Consider the following 24,502-nt stretch of genomic DNA (forward strand, 5'->3'; position numbering starts at 1 on the left):
GACGGGGAAGGAAGCTGCGTGAAATGCTTCATTTCCTTTTATGTAAATACATCTTCCACACAGCACAAAAGAAGAAATAAATAGCACTATACACAATTTCTATTTTACAGACTCACTTTACCCAAATACACAGCTCCACTTGCACAACATGGTACCGAAATCTTTCGCCAACTTTTTTAAAACATCAGGATGGATGCCAGTTGAGTCAAAACAAGTCATATAAAGTCTTTTTTTTTTTTTTTTTTTTACTTTGGCTCACATGACCATAACGTGTTCTAGTATACAAAGTAGACTAATTTACATACGACATTCCTAGCGGTGGCGTGTTCTTCAATAGTAGCAAACTTAGACAAAAACGGTTATCTCCTATTTTCAAAGCACATCAATTAGCGACAGTGAGCCAAAAAAAAAAGAAGCAGCCAAGTGCACAACACGAATTCCTATTCAATCCGTTTCGTCAATACCTATTTTGGGTTTTGTCAATTAAAATCCGTTTTTTTCAGCAGACACCGGAAAAGAGTTGATGTTTAATGCGTTCGTCTGGCTTTACCTCCTGTTTGCCTCCTTGCTGGCACACCTCTGTCCATCTCACCGACTTTTCCCGCTTGGACGTCAAAACGCCGTCAATATCCGTCTCCTCCTCTTCGACGGACGCCAAGCTGCCCGAGAGGAAGGAGAGGTCCTTTTCTTCTTCGGCTTCCTCCCGCCATCCTTCCGTGGTCCTTCCTCCGGCCCAGATCTTCCTCCCCTCGATGTGGTCCTCCTTGATGTGTCTTAACCTGCCCATCTCCGTCTCCGAGACGAGGGACCTGTCCTCGCCCTCCTCCAGCATTTCTCCGCATGAGTGTTTTTTTGTCTTGTGGCGACCTCGGAGGTTCAGCATCTGAAATGAAACGGAGGCGTTTGACAGATTTCATCTTTTTTTTTTTCTTCTGCCTTTCCCTGTAGACACCTGACAAAAAGCAACAAAGCTTCTCGCTGATGATTCTTTCTGCACGCTGTGGAAAAATTCACCTATTATTAGACACCCTTTAATTGTATATTCCGTATTTAGTAACATGACTTGATAAAGATGTGACACGCTTAGATTGGTGCTAATGATGGAGCCCGCCACCAACCTTAAAGTCTTTTCTCTTGCGCTGCAAAACAGGCCTCTGAAGGAAGAGGATTTGCTTAGTCGACAAACTCCCATCACTGAGAGAGAGAGAGAGAGAGAGAGAGAAAAAATATATATTTTATTTCCTGGAGCTGGAATGTGACGATGCATTCAAAATGATTCCTTTTGTTTCCGTGCCTTTTAAAACACGACAGGTAACAAGGCGAAGAGATCAAGCCGGTGCGCTTTTGGCTGACAGATTGAAAAAGTGGTTTCATGTTAAGACGTTCAGCGCGCCAGTTGGATTCGTTGGATCTCGCCGCAATCGTATTGTGCCCGTTAGCTACCTCTGTCAGCCTTAATCCTTAAGATGGAGGCACAATGAAACATCCGTCGTCCTCATTAGGAAAGTCAGAAAAAATATATCAGGTGTGGTGTTTTATTTGTGTACCTGTTGGTCTTGACGATGGGTGTGGGTAACACACACATGAGCCTCCATCCATAAGGAGCCAGAGATTGCAACAGCGGGACGTAGTCGGCCTTCACCACCACACCCTGAAGTCAGCAAAAAAAAAACAACAACTCTGCCACGTATTTATCTAAAGACATTCCAAAAAACAATTCAAGGTACACAAGCGTCAGTGAAGGAAACTCACATTGATGACCGTCCACTGCTCGACCACGATGGCGTCGTAGGAGGCGCTGGTGGTCTCCTCTGTCGAGTTATGGAAGATGAACACGCTGTCTACAGATGAAACCTCGTTATCTGGAGAGAAGAATCAAATTGAGATGGGTGGAGGATCTAGATCTCAAAAACCAGCCCGACGGAAATTTACCGTGGTCGTCTCTGAGGTGAAAGAAGCCATCGATGAGTTGCGCGCCGTTGGTAAAGTGCTGAGTCATGTGGTCGAGCCAATCACCGTCGACGTCGGTGACGAGCCCCGCCTCTTTTTGAACACGTAAGGGCACCCTAAGCGAGTAGAACCTCAAAGATGTGTTGAGTTCTCCAGTAGAGTTGTATAAGGCAAACAGTTGCAGTCCTACACACAAAATAAAAAAATAACTATCATGTGATGAAACAGGAAGTGATGTCACGGGATTTACTCACGAGCCTGCGCGGAGAGGTCCTCCTTCCCGGTCTGGGAGTTTTTCACGCAAATGTGGTTGTTATTCCAAGTCAGGTCTGATTCTTTTTGGTCTGGCCGACTTGGACCTTTCAAATGTCTCTCGGAGGATAGTCCGAGTTCCTCTTGTCCATTTGGGTTCTGACTTTCGCAAACTTGGTCTCTGTGATGTAAAGATGGGTTCGCCGCTTCAATTGCTTCATCGGATCCCTTTGGGTCGACTTCTGAAGGTGGAGCGGGTAAGTCTGCCTCTGAGCTCAGTGAAGCCTTGTGATCCCGTCGAGCGTGTTCTCCACTTTCATGATTTAGCTCTGGACAATCAAAGGGGACGCCGCCCGGCTCGGAATCATTACCGCTCGGTTCCGAAGGATCTGTCGGGCTGGATTTAGAGCTCAGGGGGTGTCGGTGGATGGGGGACGGACTGGAGTGTAAGGAGGATAACTCATCGGGGTCCCAGTTTGCGGTGAAGCAAGGCGCCCCTCCTGGCTGCTGGAGAAAGCCCACAAACATCACGCCTTGCTCTGCTACATCCTGGATCTGGAAGATAAATATCATTTCATCAATAATTTAGCCGCCCAACACACATTGGCGTCTTGTCAATCAAACCATTGCGTTCATAATCCAAGGTTGTCTCGCCTTGGAAGAAGCAGCCAATATCTTTCCCCTTCGGCGAGCTGTGTCATTGCCCGTCACAGAATACTTGACGTGAAGGCCACTAGAGATTCTCGTTTAAAAGTACCATACCAACTCAGCTCAGTTACAAAGTGAGGTTTGACGTCTATTCTCGTCAATGGCAGTGAAGGTGTTAATAGGACACGTGTGTTTAAAAAAAAAAAAAAAAAAGAAAGAAAACCTCCAGTAGGACCATCAAATCTATTTTCCAATCAAAATTTCATTTCTATCACCTTATTCAAAACATAAAGAAGACATCAAGATAGGAAATAATTCGGCTCACCGTGCAACCGCTACGTTCTATTTAGGCGAGCCTCATTTACACACGCACAAAGGCGAGAGATGCTATTCATCTGAATTAGAACCATGCTAATCATGTGCAAAGATCAAATATTCAAATGACAAAAGGACCTCATCTGGGCTCGCTCATCCACGTGTGAATATGTCAGTTGATATTTGGGCTGACAGGCTTGACAGGAGCCAAATCAGACGGCAAACCCCCAGCCGACTAATAATGAGACACGCGTGTTACGTACATTTAAAAGTGGCTAACTCCGAGCCAAACCAGATTGAGAGTGGGAGGGCTGGCGAAGAACGATGGCAGAGAAAAAGGAACGATGGCAAAATTCAAGCCGCACACAATCAGCGTGGATTGCTTATCAGGCTCCTCTCATCCGATTGGCTATTCATATCACGGCGCTGGAGCCGATCACATTCGACTCTGTCATACTCGTTTTCCATCCAATCACGTTTCCTTTTGTGTGCGCTCTTTGGCCGTTCAGATGCAAATCTATTCAATAAGAGCACATTTTCATTTCTCATTGTTGGGTTTTGGGGAGGAGGTTGAATTTAGAAGCAGGGGGAGGATGGTCCAAAAAGGTTAAATGTCACACACAGATGCAACAAGTGAGAATGTTGACTTGTTTTCAACTAAAAATGGCAACAACCATATTTAATAAATATTTCGTGGCCTCCATCACATGTCCTCATAATCAAAATCAAAATGTATTGCTCCATAAAAACTGCCAATGCGACAGCCAAAGTTGCCCGTGGTAGAAAGATTGGACAACACTGATGTCTTTGATTCAACCCCACAAAGAGGAATATTATTCTCCCCGAAAAATATTTCTTGGGAAAATATTGAACTCACTCTCTTGACGTAGTTCTGGATCACCTCCGGGTCAGCCGCCTGATGACCGGCCGCGCACACGTCCGTCTCCAGACGATGCTTCCACCATCTTTTCTCGTGGCAACTGCAAATTGAGATATTCAAGCAGAAAATGCCGTCATGCTGTTTTAACATTAGCCGGCCGACCGGCCTCCTCTCGGGATGCTTTGCTTTTCATTATCACCCGGCCGGCGTCATTACCCACTTCCATTACACTTTGAACGCTTTAGAGGCTGTGGTAGACATTTTGTTCGTGTTGGTGGGAGCTCACTCAACTGGAATGATCACAGCCAAAAACCATCATGTTCTGTTTTGGGAGGAAGTGGTTGATTTCTTTTTTTTTTTTTTTTTTCCTTCCCATCACTCTCACAATAGATTTATTCGACGAAAGAAAGGGGGGGGGAAAAAAAGATTGCACCGCTGCAAGATGGGATCATAAAAAAAACGAAAAAAAGAAGAAGTCAAATATCATAATAAAAAAGGAGGATTGAAATATGCCTCTTCATATTTGGAATGAGGTCAGAGAGAAGGACGCCGTAATATTATGTGCTCCCGGCTAGATTTGAAACAGTTGATCTGTCGCTTTTTTCTCACTCACAGTCCTTTTTTTTTTTTTTTTAATGAAAGGGGCCAGCGGTGATGTAGAGGGGGGGAGAAATGGATGGAAGGGGGACAAAAGATAAAGCAAGGGGGTGTTCATCAAAGAGTGAAGAGATGGTTTCATGCTTTCAGTGGCTCTTTGGTGAAGGCTGATGATGCAATCAGCCGTCTCCACAGAGACGGGTGCCGGCCACTAACCACACCGGTGGGGGAGGTGCGGCACACGCCCGACACCTGTTTGCCTATTTCTGTAGAATTAGATGTGCATTTTTTAAAAAACAAAAAACGCCCACCTCTTGAATGAATTGCCTTAAAAAAAAAGGTTCAATTTATTAGGGAAGGACAATTTAGTGATACCTTGGGGTTTCTCGCACCAGCACGGCCCGGTGGAGCTGCCGCTGGATACGGGCGTGATGCGGCCCGCAAGGGTGCACGAACGGGTGGACGGAAACCAGGACAAAACCTTGCGCGTAAAGCTCTCGGACCTGGACAGGAAGTTCTCGGACCGAAGACAGGCAGAGCACCGACGACACGGGCACCTCTGGAGGACAAACGGAAATGGATTCAGTCTCATTTGCATTGGTGTGGAGAAGAGAAAATAACCGGAATAAATTAAAAGACACGCACAGAAGGGGGGGGAGAAAAAAAATGTGAGCCATCTCATTTTCAATTTGTTCTCCATCATCTGGTGTGCTCACACGTAGCCAGATGCACACAAGCATGCACGCGTATGAGAACGGACACACACATCCTTGCATTTGTTTTTTTTTTGGTGAACTCGCCACACACAACAAAAAGGTAGGGCGTCAAGGGTTACGTCACGTCGACATAAAAAGACAAGAACACACAAATTGCTCCACCAACAGGAAGAGGGAAAAAAACAAAAAGCCCATCTTGGCAGAAATATTTGGAAGCGGGAAAAGGCTTTCATCCACCAAACACATAAATGGCTGTCTCCAGAACAGCATGGTAATGATTATATTAGCAGCTGGAGAGCATGTTGGTTGGCGCTGGTGGTAACAAAGCTCCATGTCATTAGTCGCCATTAGCTCCACCAAGGCTCACCCGCCCTCAGGATGAAACTTCTCAATGGGGCACACCAAAGTTATCCGGGTGCAGCCATTAACACTCGCCATTCATGCCGCCATCTGCCGCTGAGGGGAAAAAAAAAAAAGGGAACTCTTCAAAACAACCATTTTGAGGTCATGTGATGTCAGAGAGTACAAATGTGTTTGCACAGGAATGTGTACCTAATATTTTGACCACTTTCAATATACGATGTGACCTATATTCGAAGGGTCATGCGGCGCTAAAAATCCGATATGAATAAATATTGTTCATGACTATAAAGTACGTATAGCAGCCAGAGAGAGGAAGCATTAAAGCCTGCCAGGTGACGAATGAGGATTAGGGCTCACAGGCGCCCTCAAGGCTTATCCTTTCCTTGCTGGAGGTTGACTTTTTATTCAGATTACCCTCTAATGACTTGCAGAGGTTTCAGGCGGGGATCTGCGCCAAAACGGTGGCTATAAAACAATCAACTTCCTGCAGCCAGGAGCTCCCTACAGCTCTGGGAATGCAGCCGCAGGGGCTACAAAGGTTGTTGGTCAGCATCTGTGGAGAGGGATCCACTTAAGAGGGAATGTAAAGGGGAGGAGGGGAGGGAAAAAAAAAAAAAAATAGCTTGGAGCTTAAAGCCGTCGTGGACCAAGCGTGTGTTGGTTTTGAATTTTCATTGGCATTCACTCGATTTTGCTGGAGATTTGAACATTTGAATCACCGGTAAGCAGCAGAGACCTTGGAGATATAACCAGGGGCGGAGCTAGAGGGGGGGGGGGGGGAGGGATGCGAGGGCACTATCCTCCCCTGTTTTTTTTTCTTCATACTTTCATCCGTCCCCATCTAATGAATTTTCATGAGTATTTTTGGAAGAATACGACTCACTAGACATTTTTAAATGTAATTAAATCAATTTGTATTGTTTTGCTCCAGATTCCAATTCATTATCATAGTGCGCATAGATGTGTAGTAAAAAAAATATAAATACAAATATTTAAAACCGTCACACACACAGATTTAGCTGCAAATTATCCACGTTGTAGTTTTAATGAGCAGAGGGCAGCGTCAAGTCATCAGCAGCTTCAGTCCCGCCGCACGGCACCATACCGAGTCCCTCGCACATCCTCCACTCTAACACCTCTTAAATAGATTTTGTTTTTTTTCATCTTGACCAACTAACACTTTGTCTCTTCTCCATGAAAGGGCTCCTTGGTCTCTCCTGACTGCATTGTGTTCCTTGCCCGCTGCTTCACCACGCAGTCACTGTCTGTACTCGAGACCTTCATACAGTCAAGATGACATTTCAAGGCGAGATGATGTCATAGGGTGCAGCTGTTGGATGATAAAAGCGGAATAAGGCATTTGATTTGCGCTTTATGGCAACACGTCTGATCCGAGGGCAAATATGCCGGCCGGGCGGCCGGGCGAGTGACCACATTCAGTCAAGCGTGACCTAGTCACGGTGAACAAAATTCGGATAGCCCTCAGGGTATACAAATTAGATTGTGACCTCTATTTTCAAGGAAGGGGCGGGGCCACAAAATATGTCTTGGTGCTTTTTCTCACTGAATCCAAAAGATGGACCCAAGTTTGGCGTGACATCGTGCAACACCTCAAATGTTTTTTTTTGGGGTTCCATAAGGAGTGCCAGGTCATTCAAAGAAGACAGAAAAGAGAAGAATTCCATTAAGTAAGTAAACTGCTGTGGTCACCAAATGTTTTCTTCATTTTTAAAAGGTCACAAAGTGAGAAAATAATCCTGGACTACAATGTTAGCTTCATATTATATTTAACCTTTTGGGATTTTATTAGCAATATTTTAAGAGTGACAGTAAACTCGAATTGGCTTCTGGTAAATCTGCAGCCAGCTCTCTCTGATGGGCGGGGCCTCCCCAAAAAGCATCAATGTGTGAACCAAATAGCCTCAAGCAAAATATGGAAATATTTGAACTTCTCCTCCTATTTTGGTCAATTTTGCATCCTTTCCTTTCTAACTTAAGCAGACAGCTCTCTGATCCAAAGACTGAGCGGAAAATACTTCTCCACTTTGGTTTCATAAACACTCCGAGGAGGGAAGCGGCTGTGATATTTGTTTTTCATTACTGCCAAGGAGTCATTAAGTCACGCTGGCAGGCAAATGTTATTATTAATGGCAACTCAATTGAATTAGAGTGTGGACCCCCCCCCTCCCCCCACACAATGTCATAGACGGACATGAGGATGCCTATATCGACCCCTCACACACAAATACAAATAAATCCCTTTCCTGGGAATGGGGTCTCTCAATCTCCACAAACAATCAAATAATCCTGCAGGAATCCTTCACTCCTCTTGCTCTCGCAAATGGAGAGAGAGAGTGGAAGCAGACGCTCATTTCACAATAGCTATGTGAGTAGAGCCATCTTAAGATGGCATCACTGAGTTTACCATATAAATGACCTACCTGTCTGCTTGAAGATAACAGTAGCTCTGTTCTTTAAAAAAAAAAATGTTTCATGTGCGTCGGTACAAGAATGTTTTCACCCGTGGAATTTTTGTCCGAGGGGGTCGAATCTTTTGACTCATCTCCATGATCATTGTATGTTTTTTCCTTTTTTTTTTTGGCAAGTTAGTAGATCAAATTGATTTTTGAAGTCTTGTTGGATTGTATCAAAGATGTTTGTTGTTGCAAAAGCTAAATTGGCCGCTGACGTCTGTTCCAGCGTCGCATCGGCGAGTCGGGCGCGGAAAGGATTTCCGTGAGCTTCTTGCACCTGTTGGGGCTTGTCGCTTCATATTGTACATGGCGCTCGCTTGTAGGAAGCCGTGAGGCCATAGCAGCCGTTTTTTTTTTTTCTACAATCTGGATTTTAACGCTTGCTGTTTTGTTTTGCGTCAACAGTCGAGATCATTTGTATATTTAGAAAGCGTCTGCCTCTGGAGGATTGCCGTCAAAAGTTTTGTCAAGATGCTGCGAGCGCACGCCCACACGCGCGGACTAATATTCGTCGACTGATCGGCATCGTTGTTGCGAGGAAGAGGCCACGTCTCACACACACATACACACATACACACTCTTGCATCCACTTTTTTTTTGCCTTCAGGACTTTTACAGTATGAAAACAATCATTCCACAGACTTGCTGACCTAAACATTTCATTTCTCTGGTGAAAGATAGAAAAGCAACTTTGGAAGTTGTTCCAAATCACAATGGCGGAAAAACAGCTAACTTTGGAGTTCTTTTATGGCGGGGGCGTATTTGGGGGAAGAAAAAAAAAAAAAAGGCTTTGGCTGAGGACCAAATGGCAATTACAAGGAATAGGTTTCCCCCGCAGATGAAGCGGAACTGTGACAAATACGAATACTTCATCCAGTTGTGACATTTCATCAATGTTGTCACAAAGCCATTTTTATGTCCTAATCCTAAACTGAGGAACTCCAAGCATTTATTTACCTTCTTTCCCCAAAAGAAAATCCAGGAAGTGGTACGTATAGGCCACGCCCACTTTGGTCTCCACCTGAGGCCTTCTTAGCGTGGAGTAGATGTTGCCGGGGCTTTGAGTCTCTTCGGCTTTACGCAATTTAGGGAGCCTACACCCCATATCTCTGCGGAGAGAAGACATGATGAGAACATCCCCAAAACAGTATTGATAGAGTTTCTAAATATAAAAACGCATTCACACTTCCGTCTACATTTTAAGCTCCTGCTGTGGGAAATAACGTGTTTCTTTCTCCCCCCCTTCCTACACAGTGTAATGCAATAATAGTGAAATATGAAACTGTCAGCCATTACCTGCTTGCCAGACTGCGATACGGCCGTCTCCTAATCAAACGTCGCTGATTGGGAGCGACATGTTTGATCAGAAGGAATTAAAGCAGAAATGAGAGTGATTTCCTGCCCTGTCAAGCGCCGCGGCGGCACCAGACAGAGAAGAGAAGGATCCAGGAGAGCTAAGATGGCGAGCGCGGTTGTAGCGCCGCTCGATTTATATGTTGATCCACAAGGTCAGCATTCCATCACAAAGAGATTTTCTCAAGAGCGCGCCGGCCGGCCCAACAGGCAATTAAAATGACAATTTATAGCGCTCCAAAATTCCCTCTTCCCCTTTTGACGCTTCACAACAAGCAATATATAGTATCGAAAAGGGATTTTTAGAGACAAATAACATTGGATGGATGGATGGAAGGCCAAATAGATATATCTGACAAAAATCGTCAAGCAGATCAGATGTGACAGGCTCCGATTAAATTTAATATGCCACCCGCCACGCTTTACAGGCCGACCCGCATCTCAAGGAGAAAGGCAACGTTAACTTGGGTAACAATCCGAACCCATGACATAAAGCTTGGTGAAAAAAAATAATAATGCATTGCAGCTATTTGGACAAGACATTATTCCACTCATTAAAGCATGCTCGTATAAAAAAAAAAAAAGGTATACTCAATGGATATAAAAAGTCTACACACCCTATGAAGGCCAGGTTTTTTTTATGCTATTAAAAATGAGACCAACATAATCTTTACAGTCAGCACACATCTGCTACACTTTAACACTGGCGGAGCTACGGGGGGGGGGGGGCTGAGGGGGCACAGTCCCCCTATTTTCAGATTTCTCATTGGATTTGTTTTTTTTACATAACTTTAAATGTGATGGAACCACATTTCAATTTGGTTTGATAGAGGAAATGTTCCATAATTACATTGATCTAACTTTATTATTGATACAAACTTGGCACTTGTAGACTTTTAATATCAACTGTTTAGGCCTAAGGGACAGAAAGAGTTTTTTTTTTGGTGACCTAAAGACTATCAGAAGCACTGACCTACATTTGCAACAAACAAGCTAATATGTGTTGCTCCAATTTGTTCCAAACAAGTCTTTGTTTGAATTTCTCTTGGCTGCGCGTGTCTATTTTGCTGTGCATTTTCTTGTTGCCATGTCAATCTAATCTTCGGGATCAGTCGTAAACTCAAATTTTATTAGCGACGCATTTCTAATTTGACCTCATAGGATAGCAATTTTGTTTTTCATCCCTACTGGTACATTAGTGTCTTTGATTGATTGATTGTCACAAATTGAATAGAGAGCCTTTTCCATCCAATTGAAACAAAAAGCAATTAATCAACTAATGGATTGTTAATTTTTTTTGCCATAATTGATCGGTGCAATTTGCTCAAATGCACATAATCGATGGTGGAGCAAAATAATTGATTGCTTGTCTGCTTGTATGGCTTTTCTGCAGCTACCTCACACATTTCAAATTTAATTGACTGTCCACACTGATAAGCGTGAATGGTAATTTGTTGCCGTTGCAATCCATTGCATGTTATGCTGCTTGCTGGGAACCACAAAAAAAAAATGTATCACCTTCTACAGAATCGAAACACTTTGCTCATCCATCCACCCTTCTGTCCACCGAGTCCATCTGTCCGGTGGCTCATAAGAGTTCCCGCTGCAGACGTGATCTCCCGCTGAGCCCATTTAGAAGCGTGATCTACAAGAATGTTTCCAGCCAGCCGCCGTGATGCCTGAGTTATGACTCGTTTAGAATGTTGCCAAACATATTTTGTTCCAAGCCTGAGCATGGAGTGGGGTCAAGCTCATGGTTGAAGGACTCAACGGCGAACGAAGAAGGCTGAACACCAAGAATTCTTTTCCTCCCACAAACACTTTTTCTTTCTCCACATTGACTTCAAACAGAATCTTACCACTTTTACACAAGCAGCAAAAAAAAGCCTTGACAGCAAAAAAATAAATAAATAAAAGCACAGTTATTAAACATAAAGCGACGGGAAGCAGATAAAAAGCCAAGCGAAAGGGGAGAAGGCAAAATAGGAGGAAGGCAGACGGGAGTACAGCAAAGGGCTTCTCATTTGAGAATCTCATGTAACAGAGTCTTGGAAATGACAGAGGATTTGCGTGAGAGCGTAATCCGTCTGCTCTGCTATACCTCTTGAAGACACACACAAACACTCGAGGAAGGGAAGGGGGGGGGGGGGGGGGGTCATGTTTGGAGTGGCGCAACAGACGTCCACCAGGGAGTGAGAGTCTGACCGAGCTTGAAGAACATTCACAGTAAACAGCTCGAGTCATCCAGTCAACCTGATCGCTCACCTTCAAAAGCTCATTCCTGGACTTTTTTTTCAATTGCCGAGCAGCCAACTATGGCGACATCATTATTTTGCAGTTAGGGGATGGCTATTTGCAGATTTTCTTAGACTTGGACAGCTTTTGAGCTGAAAATTAGCCTTTTCTCTTTATCAATGGGGGGGGGGGGGGGCATGAATCATAATGTGAATTTGCTTTGGTTTTGCTGTGTGGACATTAGGTGGCTGTTTCTGCACTTAGTGCTCTCTCCTTTTTTTTTTTTTTTTTATATCATTTAGCGAGTATCATCAAATGAGGGCCCTGCTGACTCACAGTATCCATTAGAGGGAGAAATAGTGAATAAAAGGTAAAAAGACAGGCAGGCGGCATGCCAAATTGCCCCTCCAGCAATATTTAAGTGTTTTTATGAGACTGGAAAAACAAATGACAGACATAAAAGTCTGTCTTGTCAAATGCAAAAGCTTGCAAGCTTGACAGAAAAGCTTCTGGCTTTTTTTTTTTTTTTTCACATTTAATTGGACCAGATTAAGAATCAAGATGTTTTGTTTATAACGATGACCTGGCAACATATGAGGCATATCCAAAAACATTCCAAAGCCAAACTAGGAGCTTTCTGAATCATTTTGTTCAGTGTGTAAGAAGAACACACCTGCTCACAATGCCCTGAGCATCTGACAGTTCCTAGCCGAGAAGAACAACCTTTTATTCTTTCTCTTCCCTAAGCTCAAAGGTGTCTTCAAAGGTTCCCGTTTTGAAGAATCGGGCCGTATCGAGATGAATGAAGGTGCGGTGGAAAATGTTGTGAAAGTGTGTGAGACCCCAGGGGGATTATTTCCAAGGGGGAAGCTTGCGCTTTGGATTTAAAATATGTTTTTGGAGACATCACTTCTGACACACCTTCTACATTTCTGTCAACATACAGCATCTGGAGACATTTTAAATATAAATATGTGTGTCACAGCAAGCAGCATTGGCTTTTCTTTTTGTTCACTCTCATATTGGTCACTTATTTTCTCCAGAGCTAGAAAAGACACCACGCAATGGATTTCTGTTTGATTAAAAAAAAAAATATGGACCAAAGTTTTAAATGAAACAAGATTCCAGCTCGGTTTGCAGGCTTCCAATATATAAAGCAGCAAAATAATGATGGCAATAATGAGATAACACCATTTTGTCGCACACCTGGCACCTTCGTGACGTCATTGACACGTTCATATAGACTCCGAACCACTTTCTGACAGCTATGCGAAACTTCTCGTGAAATGTCACGCAATCATCACTCGCTTGGTTTAAAGTGGCATCGTGCAAAAAAGACTCACCGAGCTTGGTGCTCGTCAGTGGGGAGCACAATGTGGAAGCAGCCTCGATCTGCACGGTTGCAAGGGGGATGAGATGAGAAGAAGCAGGCGCGCGTGGATCCGGTGCACTCGAAAGCTTCCTTGGTGTGGCGTGGAGCTCTTGGGCGTTCTGCTCCCTGCTCACTCACTCACTTGCAAGACTTTTTCCAACGAGAACTCCCCGTGTTTTCTAGACGACCACGCCCCCATCAGGTAGCATTTATACTGCACCATTCCCATGTTTTAATGCCATTAACCCCGCAATGCTCCAGGTACCCCCCCCCCCGCCAAAAAAAACCTTTTAAAAAAAAAAGATCAATTCATATTTCATAAGCAGCAATCCAGAGTTATTCATAATTTAAATGTGTCTGACTGGAGGCAGGTGGGTGGCGGCCAAAGGGTGGTCGCAGCACCCAGGGGAGCCCCAGTCACACCAGTAGACAGCGACAACAACCCACTAAAAGAAAGATGATGGAAGCTGTTGCTAGGGAAGAAAAGCCAGAGTGGAAAGTGGAAAACAAGCCACAAACTCCTTAGACACTCCAATTGAACGTGAATGTTTCTTTATTTTATTTAGCCAAATACATAGAACACCAAAAACACCAACAATGCATTTGAGACAATGCACAAGACCTGAATGGTCTTAAAAACAGTTTTACAACCGGCACCATGACAGAACAATCCAGACAAATGCAATAATAATAAAAAAAAAATCCACCTAATGTGCAATACAAATGAGGCGATGCTGGTTTTGAACCTTACCAAGTGTAAAACAAAAAATAAATGAAATGACTTGCATGTGATAGAATTCCTTAAGAATCTGGACGAGTTGACATTGTGTTTTTAAATGAAATTGAAGTCGATGTGGGTGTGAAAATTAAATGAATCTTTTTTTTGGTATGTCTGCTATCAAGCTATTCTTACCACATCATTTTCTTTTTTTGCACAGAGTGCCACTGCCAAAAAAACCACCCCAACAAAAATTGACAAAATAAAACAAACAATACAACATAAAATATATAAAAAGGTAGAAAATTTGAGCTTAAAAGTGTTGTCTTTTTTGGGTTGGGTAATCACTTTACAAACTGGTACGGTGAGAGTGCTCCGCTCTTCCTCGTGAACCTTTTCTGAATGATTGTTACACGTTAAAAGCGTTTTGAGGTTGGTGGTCTCGACAAGTTGTGGGTCAAAGTGACTGTGATGGGACTAGAAAATAAATTAAAATTGGCCTCAGCCAAGCAAACGGCAGAAAGAAAATGCTAAAGGGCGCTGTGGCAGTCGGGTGATTTCCAAGTGTCATTTTCTTTGTTTCCAGAAGTCATGTAGCCTTTGAAGAGAATTGGGTGGCTTATTGTCTTCACAGGCAATCGATTAGCATGTGGAAATCTGAAGCGAGGTGTTACCTGGTGTGTGGTCAGAAGCTGTGAGAACTACAGCACAGCCTAAAAGAACAGAACACAATTTAATAGGTGTCACATTCAAGTCTGGAGGGTATTAACAACAACAAAAAAGCAGCAATTGACTGCCCTCTAGTGGCACAAAAACATATTGCTTGAATTTTATTGGGAGAAACAAAATATTTGTGCAATTAACTTTTATCCCTGATGGAAGTTATCATGAGCTTAAAAGACTCGCAGGCAGCGATTTTACAAGATAATTGATTGTTACATTTCTACTTCCTATTTATCATTCTCATGGACTCACGTGATCGCTGTGCTGTGCTCGCTGGTCAGCTGTCCAATAAGGTGGAATGTACTGTGTAATAAAAAATAAAAAAAATTAGAAAACTAACCGTTAAGGCCAAACAGACAGCCCGCAGACCAAACTAATCAATTGTACCTGGTAGATGTACGGACTCTGAGCATTCATTGGCAACTGTGGGACGGCATAGTTTCCAAATTGGGGGTAGGTGTATGTCTGCAAACATAAGAGTGGGTCTTCAAAAATAGCTCTTAACGCCAGCTGATACTTGACAACATTGTGTGCTTTAACTTGCCTGATAGTAACGACCGTCATCAAAATGTGGAGGGTGGGACACGCACACTCCATTTGGTGGGCAACAAGAGCAGTGGACATATTGGGTAGGTCCCACCCACGGGTCCAGAGTACGCATCCACGCCGGTCTTGTCTCTGGGAGTCACAGGAGGTCAAAGTAAGGAGGAGACGTCGATAAGTGCGTGAAGACTCAGAATACGTACGAGAAGTCCTCTGCTTGACGATTGCGGGTCCCAGCTTGAGTGACTTCCCCTTCCAAATGATACGTTGCTATAGAAACAAACAAAATACGTTGTTTGCAACAACACTTTGTTTTGAATACATCTTGTGTACTTACGTCGATAATTGCCTTGATGTCGACATCCTCATGAAAGTATACAAACCCATAGCTGGAAGAAGGAAAGCAAACAAATTAAAGACTAACGTACAATATTTAAAGCACGATAATAACGTTCTATTAATGGGGATCATATCAGTTCCTGCTGTGGCCTCTAGAAGGCAGTGTGGTGCCATGCATGGAGTGTGTATACTTAAATATAACAGAATGTACCCTTTGCTGATCCCTCCACGGTATGTGATGATTTTCACATCCTTCACTGTACCAAAAGTAGCAAAGAAGTCCCTCATTTCATCTATGTTGACCTAAAGATTGGGAGGGAATTCCAAGTGGCAAAAATCTTTATTAACCACAACTTAACATTTGCATTCAATGGCTTATGCTATTTGTAGTCAAGCTCACGTATCCTAACCCTCGGATCGATGCCGCCGACAAAGATGGCGTTGGGAGTCACCCGACCCTCAGGCAGAAGGAAGCCGTTGGACAGCTGGGATAAAAGGGAAGAATAGTTGCTGCTTCTTGGAATCTGGGTAGCCTACAAATAAAACGTAGTTAAGAATAAAACGATATGAATAAAATAGGTTCAAAAAGTTACGCCCAACTGGCTCATGAGTCAAAGATGTGTTTTCCTTTTCAAAACGATACTGTTGTGCATCTTTCTACATCATGACATGGCTCTGTGGCCATTAAACAAAAGGCATAAAGCACAGTTAAATCAAATTGCTAGGCTCAAAACAAATGGATGAATAATGTAAGCCTTAGTTGTTGAAATAGATATCCTCTGATAGTGATGCTTGCTCTTTGACTTTTGATCATGATGAATATGATGATAAAGACTTGTTTGTGCTAAGATCTATACACGGGTTCCATGAAATTGTTCGCAAAGTTGTCACATACGCAGACGTAAGCAAGTACGGGGGTACTCCGGTTCTATTTAAAGTAAGAATAGATTGCACCGTGCAAACTACGACACGACTTTTACTTGACCCCTAAAATAACAATAGGAACATGGCGGCGAAGCAACGTGGAAAATAGAAGTGCGCCGAAAAACCTTCAAAATACAAAGAAGAAAACGTCGAAACGCGTGCAAAGAATAAAAACATCGAAACACGTGCTGATACCTGCACAATTTCTAAAATGTTACAGGCACATTGAGAAATAATTTAATAATGACGCTTTTTTTTTTTTTTTACCAAGTTAGCATGGCCGCTTAAGTAATGTAAATTGATGCCAATTAGCAAGGCACTCGCCGGGACAAGTTCAAGTGATTTCGCACTTACATTGTTCTAATTACATACGTACAATCGCGTAGAAAATATTGCTTAAAAACTTACCATATTTAAAACGATTAAAAACCCGCAAGGCCTGTTCGTGAAATGCAAGAAATGCGTTTTTTTTTACAGCCCAACTAGTTTCACTTACGGACACGCCCTCTTGACCTCACGTGACGAAACTAACAACCAATCAGAAAACAGATTTATTCTCAAATGCCCACGACACTATCTCAAAATAAAGTTTTGATTTTTTGTACGACTTAAAACTCAAGAGTGCGTTATTGATTATTTGAGGATATAATTCGAAAATTGAATATTCTTGCTTTGCAATTTTAAACGCTAGATGGCAGCAAGATCGAGTTTATAATGAAAACCTATACAAAGCTTTAACAGTGCGGTTGCTGCGTCTTTTGCATAGGTGCTTTTAATGCTTTTAGAACAGACTCAGCAAATTCTTGAAAAGGACGTTTGAAACATCATGTTAAGGAGTTGGTGGTGCTCCTATGGCGCTGTTATTGAGTAGTGATCCTTTGTGGTGCAGAAACATGTGTTTTCCCTTCTCAGTAAAGCAATTGCATCAGCTTCCTCCTCACATTATAGACTATAAAAGTATTGTAAACAAAGACAAAAGACAATGGTAACATTCATTTTTTGCCGGTGATGACTTTTATTGGGGGGTTCTCATAAATGCCCTGTCGTTTGTGTGAAGTGAACACAAGATGAGTGATGATGAAATGCAGCACATTGTTGTTAGACAATGAGGATCAAAATATGAGCAGTTTTTGTTGTCAAGGTAGAGGCGTGTGGTGTGTACAAAGTTTCAGTCAGGAAGTAAAAAAAAAAAGGAAACTTTCATTTTATTTTGTCTGGTGTTCACCCTTGAGGGGGCTGCCTTGGCATCCATCCACAAGCAATGCATCATAATAATTTCCCCAGAATGTTCCAGTAAAAGCTGCAGCCGTGATAAACCCAAGAACATCGCAATGAGATTTTGCATTTGCTCGATATGAAGACTTTTTGTTGATCTCATGCATTTCAAAAATGCCTTTTAAATATTCAAGTGCTGTTTTAACAGCGTGAAAACAATTGCCTGAAGCTTCTTTTCAATAAACAAGTGGCAACTTAAAACTTCAGAGGAGCGGACATTTCCAAATGATGGATTTATTACTTTTGATGTACTTCGTGATATTTATATCCTCGTGTGACAGCTGATTTGGAAGACAATTGCAGGTCAAATTTATTGTGACGAGAATTGGCATTGCATGTCTGCGAGGTGTGTCTATTCCTGCTGTCATCCAATTATCTCCTTTTTTTTTTTAAGGTTGTGCCATGCCCACTCTGCGTCCTTGAAGGGGGGAGGCGTTAAGACGGGCAGCTAGGGGGGAGAGAGAGAGAGAGAGAGAGAGAGAGAGAGAGAGAGAGAGAGAGAGAGAGAGAGAGAGAGAGAGAGAGAGAGAGAGAGAGAGAAGTTTCCTGCGCTTGCAATAGCCGACTGCCTTCCTTCCACTATGACACGTTCCCATGCATGTGCAGCCTGTGTGCATGTCTCCTCGCAGAGGGACCTGTGAAGCCAACATACCTGTCGCCATGGCTGAATTCGGGCAAAGCAAGCCCGTCGGTGCACCGGTTGCTGCTTGCGCTTCTGCCGCTGCTGTTCCTGCTGATGCTGCAGCCGCAGGGAGCCCTGAGACGCACCGAGGAGCAGAGCCGGTATCTAACGGCAGTTGCAACCCCACAGACCCGGCGAGGACGCTCCACAGGGGGTCCAGCTGTGACTCCTCGACGTGGGAGGGCTTGGACTCGGCCACCAATTCCATACCGCGACGCAGCAGTCTCATTAAGGTAGGCAGGCCAGTTTCTCCCAAATGCAAGTGAAGCTTTTGAGGTTGGTACAACAAATTGGAAATGGAAAGAAAAGATATGAATATGGGATTAAAAATTGGATTAAGACTCATGGCACGCAAATAGCCACTTGAGAGTGTTCGCTTATGTTTATTATTATTTGAACTCGCAGCTCCAAAATCCTAATCGTGAAAGATGCTCACCTTTGACCCTTATGAGGTCACAAACGCGATATGAGTAAATTACAGTTCTACAGGTTGGGCCTACTAATGCTCATGAACCAAAACCAATTTATGTAACAATGGCAAAGCAAAGGATTGTCACGATAGAACTCTCTTGAGGTCACGTACCTAACTGTTGAGCAACAGCTTCTGTTTTCTTCTTCCTCCTCCTCACGGTATTTAACCACGCCAGCTGCAGAGGAAGTTGCCGATGATGTCATACGTAATTTATATTGTGTACACGGTGTGCATTAAGTAGCACAACGTGTTCTATTGGCCTTTTGAGATGGCATGTTGTGTTCCGGTCACAAGATAACACCAGGCGACGTCACTCAGCACTCCACTGACTAAAGAGGAGGTGAAGGAACTGAACCACCTGCTGCAGTGTGAAGTCGTCACGCCGACTCCCATGTTCTGTTTGTCTCCCATTCTGACCGTTGATGTCCAAATGTCCTTTAAGGAGCCGTGCTTGGTTTGGAGCCAACAACATTTTAATTCCGCTGCTGGTTATAGCACACCTAATCGATAAGGCTTCTCCCCTGACGTTGTCCTCACCTACTTTTGGTTTCGTATTGATTTTGACTCGCTGTTGGTCTCCGAAGCGACCGCCTTCTAAGACATGGCTATTGACTTCTCCAACGATTATGTTTATTTTCAGCGGTGTGACATGTTTGATTGGGAAGGAAATGAGTCATTAGGCCACTTGTCATAAAAACGAGATCTTTCAAATGCTTGTTTCAGTCGATGTTTTAATATTTTGGAAAATTTCCCCAAATAATTATTTTGTTTTTTACTGTACTAGGATTTGAAACACTAAAAAAAAGTATTCTACTTTTGTATTTTTAGGCATCAGACATAAAAAAAAACGATTTGGTTTATTAGGCTCTAACTGCAAATCATCCATAATAAAACGGATGTGATTGAACTTGCGTTCCTTGAGGGGGCTTGGCGAATTTCAAACAACATAATTCTCATTTCAACCAGAAGTAATTTAGCGGCCAGCATCGCCATGGCAACCTGCCGCGGAATCCAGCTGATTGTGTCGGTTGAACTATTGTGGCTCATGTTATTGTTGTAGCTTGTGATGTAAATCAATTTACCCGCAAGTCGCTGTATTTGTAATAACATGTCGGGGTAGTTTGACTTTCTCATCAAATACAGTTCTGCACTTTTGGTTTGTGAGTGCAAACTGGACAGTTGGCCAATTTTCTCACTTAGTTCATGATGCAACGTTGCTGTTCAGTGATGACACTTAACTGTCACTGAAGAAAAAAAAAAGGATCTGGGGCCCCTCCCATGGGGATTCTAAAATGGAACTGTGATTTTAAATAGCAAAATGGCCGCCCCCTGAATTGAATAAAACCAGATTTTGCTGCTTTGAATCAAAATAGCGGGTTTAGATGAGTGGTGGCGCCTAGAACATATTGGAAAGATTTGACTTCCACTTTTAAGTAGGGTAAGTCCCCAGTGAAGGCCCAGGTGCCAAATCCACAATCTGCAACTGGGAGTCAGTCAAATCCACACAAGATAAATAAGCACATAGTTGAAAGGATGATTGATCCCATAAAAAAAAAAGTCATCTCACCACCTCCTGGCTAAATATTAATATTCAACAGATGTTTATAGAGCGCTATTGATCTTCTATCTTTGCAACAAAAGAATATTTTTTTCAAAATGTTATCAATCTTCGTTTCAGCGTGTGTGCAAATATGTCATTTGTGTGAGTGGCCTTCATCAGTATGCACATTGAGATGTGGAGCAGTTTGGATCAGCATCCTTAGCGTGCTTTAAACCGTGTTAGCATGCATAAGCATGAGCCTGCACAGCACAGGGCTTGCTCAAAGCATATGCAATCAAACATCTTCTCTGACAATTTTGCTGAGTCAAATCAATTAACTCAACTTTTGATCTCTTATACTTCAAATGGTGCATACTCCTCACATGAAGAAGTTATTTTGACTTTACACCTTGATGGCTTCTTGTAAGTAATGTCATTTCTCCTTTACTCGGCTTCTGTGGTTTTGACTTTTGGCGAAACAGACTTCAATCATAGTGTGTGAAAAAGTTTCTCAACGGTACCACAGTCGCTGCTCAGTTACTGTGAGAACGCTAACCGCACACCCAGAATGACCACAAGTACTTTCTTACCAGACCCTGCCGAGTCGTGACACTTCACCAGAAAGCGCTTCGACCACTGCTTATTTTCCAATCAACTGATTGACCGTTCAATTTCATGAGTGCTGTAAAGCCCCACGTAATCTCAGGGTCAAACACGGAACGTTCACGTGAGATTTGTATTTTTATGTCGTTTGACAAATGAGTAGGGCAAGAAAGGAGAGGTTAACTTGAAGGTAGCTTGAATTTTGAGATGGTGCTATCTACGTTTGTTTTATACTGCCCTCTGGTGGCTAAGCTAGGCACAACAGAAGGAGCAGCATAATGTCCATTGAATTGAAGCAAAAACATTAATACTAACATTACTTTGTTTAATTATGGTATATAAATATAAATTATTATGATCGTGATTGCTTCATTTAATTCAAGAAAGTGTCTTTTTTTTTTAGTTTGCAGCTTAGTTTGGAGTCGTGATGGACGATTAATTCCAAGTAATATTTGCTTGTGAAATTATTAATATGCTGCGTCAGTGTAAGCCTCCAGACTAATGATGTGCAATGTGTCATCCAGTAATGCCTGTCAACCGACTAATGAGCACTCGAGGTCACGCGGGGGCTTACAGACAATAAGCAATTACAAGTGTCATCGTCTACATTATCGTCTCCCCCCCGACACACACACAAAAAAATAGTTTTCTATTCCTTCCTCCGCCATGTAATCACTGTGTTTTTCTTCCGTTGTCTGGTATGACTGATCACTGGACGTAATCCGTTCAGTCATTCAACTCCATCCTCACACTAACAATGTGCCGCTCGCTCCGTCCACACCGAACCATTCTGGGATGAGAAGTAATCTCATTACAATGACAATCGGCCGACGGTATTAGTAGCAATTTGTGGTACATCTCAAGGAAATGAAAGTAGCCATCTCGAAGTATTCATGATTGATTTACTTTTATATTACAATTCTTATAGAAGGGTGCATCTGACTTTTTTTATTTCTGTACGGTCACATCACTCACAGCTTCTCATTAATGCGCCCATCACAAGCTGCAACACGGGCCTTTTGTGAGAATCGGACCGCCGAGACCTTTGTCCCATGAATCAGCCGCCGAACATAATCAAAAGAGGATCAGCCTTGTACCTTGCTCCTCTGATCCATTCAAAAATCTTTCTTTTGTTCTTATATGTTGAAAGAGTGGATTTGCATTTCAGTCTGTAGCGACGAGTTGGTTCATTTACTTTTGGAGCATAATTAATTGTGGGTCATGGAAGACGTGTCCGATAATTGGATCTGTGTTGATGAAAGGGAAGAAAAAAAAGTCTACACCGGACCTTTTGTGGTCTCAATGGGAGTGAATGAGAAGTGTTTTTATGTGTTTTTTTTTTTTTGGGGATCAGCCCCGATATGGCAGGCATACTCGAAAAAATACACTTATTGATGCCATAGCTCGTGAAAGTTTGTAACAGCAAGGCCAAGCCATTGGTTAAGCTGGGTTAATATGTTCCTCAAATAAAACGAGAACTTTTTTTTCCTCTCTCGGTGCAAGTATCGCAGCCCCAAAGGCATGGCGCGTATTTTTAGATGGCCGCCTCCCTGTGTCATCACAAAATAGCTATAAGAGGGGGGGAAAAAAGCTATCAGCATTCAGAGCACTCTTGTGTCCTTAATGAGGCGATTCCTGGAGGATTTGTGACGCTTAGACGGCAGGCTCCCGAGGAAAATCTTTCATTTTCTGTGAATTATGTTCCCCTTTTTTCACACACTGCACATGAATGAGTTCTCTTCTTCTATGACACAAAAATAGCTGAGATGGTTCGTCCACCAGAGGTGAATAAGGTCGCTATCGCGGACAAGTTAGCATCCATCAGTGAGCGTACATACACAATGTGGGTGTTTGCATCTTGACTCAATTTACCTTTGATTGAATTAACAACAATTGCATTACATTTTGTATCCTTCCATAGTTGAGCTCCAATCAAAAATATTTGATTCGATTGAATAGAGTCATCCACCTATATGCAGTTTTTTATTGGACGCACTTCCCTGGGGTGTGTTCAGCGTCTCACACGGATGAACTGAGCTGGGATATAACAACGGCGTCAGAATGCCGCGGCCCGCTTGCTTTGGTTTAGTCGGGTATGATTAATGGTGTCATGTTGAAGAGCAAGGGCTTTTAAGCATGATATGAAAACAACAGATTGGCACGGACGAGTGTGTAGGCTAAATAATCTGTCTTTATGTACCATTATATAAGATTATTTTAATCCTCCGACATCTCCCGGAAAAGTGTTTTTGTCACGCTGATACAAAGAATACACTCAGAGGGATCATTGCGTTAATGTCAATTCGCTTCAATCTATTTTTCGTGGTTACTCTTCTGCTATCAAGCTCTCATTCGGCGCATTTCCTTGGTCATCAGGATGGCTCGCGGGCGGGTCGAGAGAGAAAGAAGACCGTGTCCTTTAGCAGCAGCCTATCAGAGAAGAAGATCAGGAGCGTGTCCGACTGTATCCACTCAATGGTGGGTTAGCGGCCGTGACCTCTTGCGTAAGTGGACATGTCATGATATGTTGAGTTTTGCGTTCAGGTGGAGGGGAGCGATTTGAAAAAGGTGCGGCCCAACTCTCGCGTGTATCAACGTTACTATCTGCTCGACGCGGGCCTGCAGGCTCTGTGCTGGGAGCCCTCCAAGAAGGATTCGGACAAAGCTAGGATCGCTCTGGCTTCCATCCGAGAGGTCAGCGTCCAGTCAAAATGACTTCATAAATGTTTACAAGCACCCAACCAAAACGGATGGCTTTGTTTTCACCGGGACGTGGGCGTATCTCCTATTTTAGGTGCGGACAGGTCGTAACACGGAAATATTCCGCACCAGTGGCGCTTATGAGCAGATTTCGGAGGACTGCGCCTTCTCCATCATTTTTGGAGAGCTCTATGAGAGCCTGGACCTTGTGGCCAACTCAACAGAAGTGGCTAATATTTGGGTGACAGGCCTAAGGTAAAAGAGACTAATCTGTTGAATTGAGTTGAGCTTTTGAATTATTTTATATGATTTGATTATTTTTCAATTTATTTTTACATTTTTCAATTCATTTTGTGCGACCCTCCAGGTATCTGATACAGTACGGGAAAAATGCCTTGGACATGCTTGCCAGCAGACAGCACAGCCTTCGTCTTGGCTGGTTGGAGCAGCTTTTCTCCTCTTCTGCCGATTTGGATAGTCAGAGGGACATTGAGCAAAGTATTTGCTTGCAGTCCGCCATCAAATTGATACAGATGCTCAATCCGGGGCTGAGCAATGGAAAAGTGGAGCACAGGTTTAAAGAGCTTCAAAGGCGTCGGACTGAGCGTCTTTCTCTTAATAATGGCTCGGAAGCTAAAGACCACAGTCCCGAGGCCAGGGTCACGCAGCAGGAGTTCATTGAGGTCTTTCATGACTTTTGCACACGTCCAGAGATTTATTTTCTCTTGGTACAGTTCTCCAGCAACAAAGAATTCCTGGACACCAAAGACTTAACCAGGTTCCTCGAGGCCGAGCAAGGCGTCGCCCAGGTCGGTAAATGAACCCACA

The 24,502-nt window shown here is 43.1% G+C and overlaps 3 protein-coding genes and 1 long non-coding RNA gene across 8 annotated transcripts in view; 1 reads left to right on the forward strand and 3 right to left on the reverse strand.

Moving 5' to 3' along the window:
- Positions 1-13,319, reverse strand: rftn1a (raftlin, lipid raft linker 1a). Its single transcript, XM_085900490.1, has 10 exons — positions 13,127-13,319; positions 9,153-9,304; positions 5,018-5,201; positions 4,043-4,145; positions 2,205-2,757; positions 1,933-2,136; positions 1,753-1,862; positions 1,548-1,651; positions 1,119-1,194; positions 1-883 (listed from the first exon to the last, which is right to left on the reverse strand). The coding sequence occupies exons 2-10, from the start codon at positions 9,298-9,300 to the stop codon at positions 500-502; spliced, it is 1,866 nt and encodes a 621-aa protein (XP_085756616.1). The 5' UTR covers positions 9,301-9,304; positions 13,127-13,319; the 3' UTR covers positions 1-499.
- Positions 7,109-24,502, forward strand: part of LOC147040816 (inactive phospholipase C-like protein 2) — a 23,112-nt gene continuing 5,718 nt past the window's right edge. For 3 of the 5 annotated variants that reach the window (XR_015062878.1, XM_085900477.1, XM_085900479.1), the window contains exons 1-5: positions 18,170-18,592; positions 23,351-23,452; positions 23,519-23,668; positions 23,769-23,929; positions 24,042-24,483. Coding sequence is in view for 4 of the 5 variants with exons in the window: in XM_085900477.1 (XP_085756603.1) it covers positions 18,272-18,592; positions 23,351-23,452; positions 23,519-23,668; positions 23,769-23,929; positions 24,042-24,483 (1,176 nt within the window). In the remaining variant the exon portion in view is untranslated. Of the gene's footprint in view, positions 7,410-18,169; positions 18,593-23,350; positions 23,453-23,518; positions 23,669-23,768; positions 23,930-24,041; positions 24,484-24,502 lie in introns of those variants that run through there. The other 2 variants (XM_085900478.1, XM_085900480.1) reach the window with 2 other exon arrangements.
- Positions 13,691-16,621, reverse strand: dazl (deleted in azoospermia-like). The gene is made up of 10 exons (XM_085900496.1): positions 16,598-16,621; positions 15,889-16,011; positions 15,690-15,781; positions 15,477-15,528; positions 15,343-15,409; positions 15,141-15,274; positions 14,984-15,061; positions 14,849-14,899; positions 14,548-14,586; positions 13,691-14,471 (listed from the first exon to the last, which is right to left on the reverse strand). Exons 3-9 carry the CDS (start codon positions 15,764-15,766, stop codon positions 14,575-14,577), a joined length of 471 nt encoding a protein of 156 aa, XP_085756622.1. The 5' UTR covers positions 15,767-15,781; positions 15,889-16,011; positions 16,598-16,621; the 3' UTR covers positions 13,691-14,471; positions 14,548-14,574.
- On the reverse strand, positions 17,403-18,979 carry LOC147040818 (uncharacterized). Its single transcript, XR_015062879.1, has 3 exons — positions 18,943-18,979; positions 18,330-18,627; positions 17,403-18,125 (listed from the first exon to the last, which is right to left on the reverse strand). It is a non-coding gene; the product is annotated as an uncharacterized LOC147040818 (long non-coding RNA).

This window comes from Syngnathus leptorhynchus, chromosome 20 (genome assembly GCF_054491065.1).
Source record: "Syngnathus leptorhynchus isolate UIUO chromosome 20, UIUO_Slep, whole genome shotgun sequence".
Classification (NCBI taxonomy): domain Eukaryota; kingdom Metazoa; phylum Chordata; class Actinopteri; order Syngnathiformes; family Syngnathidae; genus Syngnathus; species Syngnathus leptorhynchus.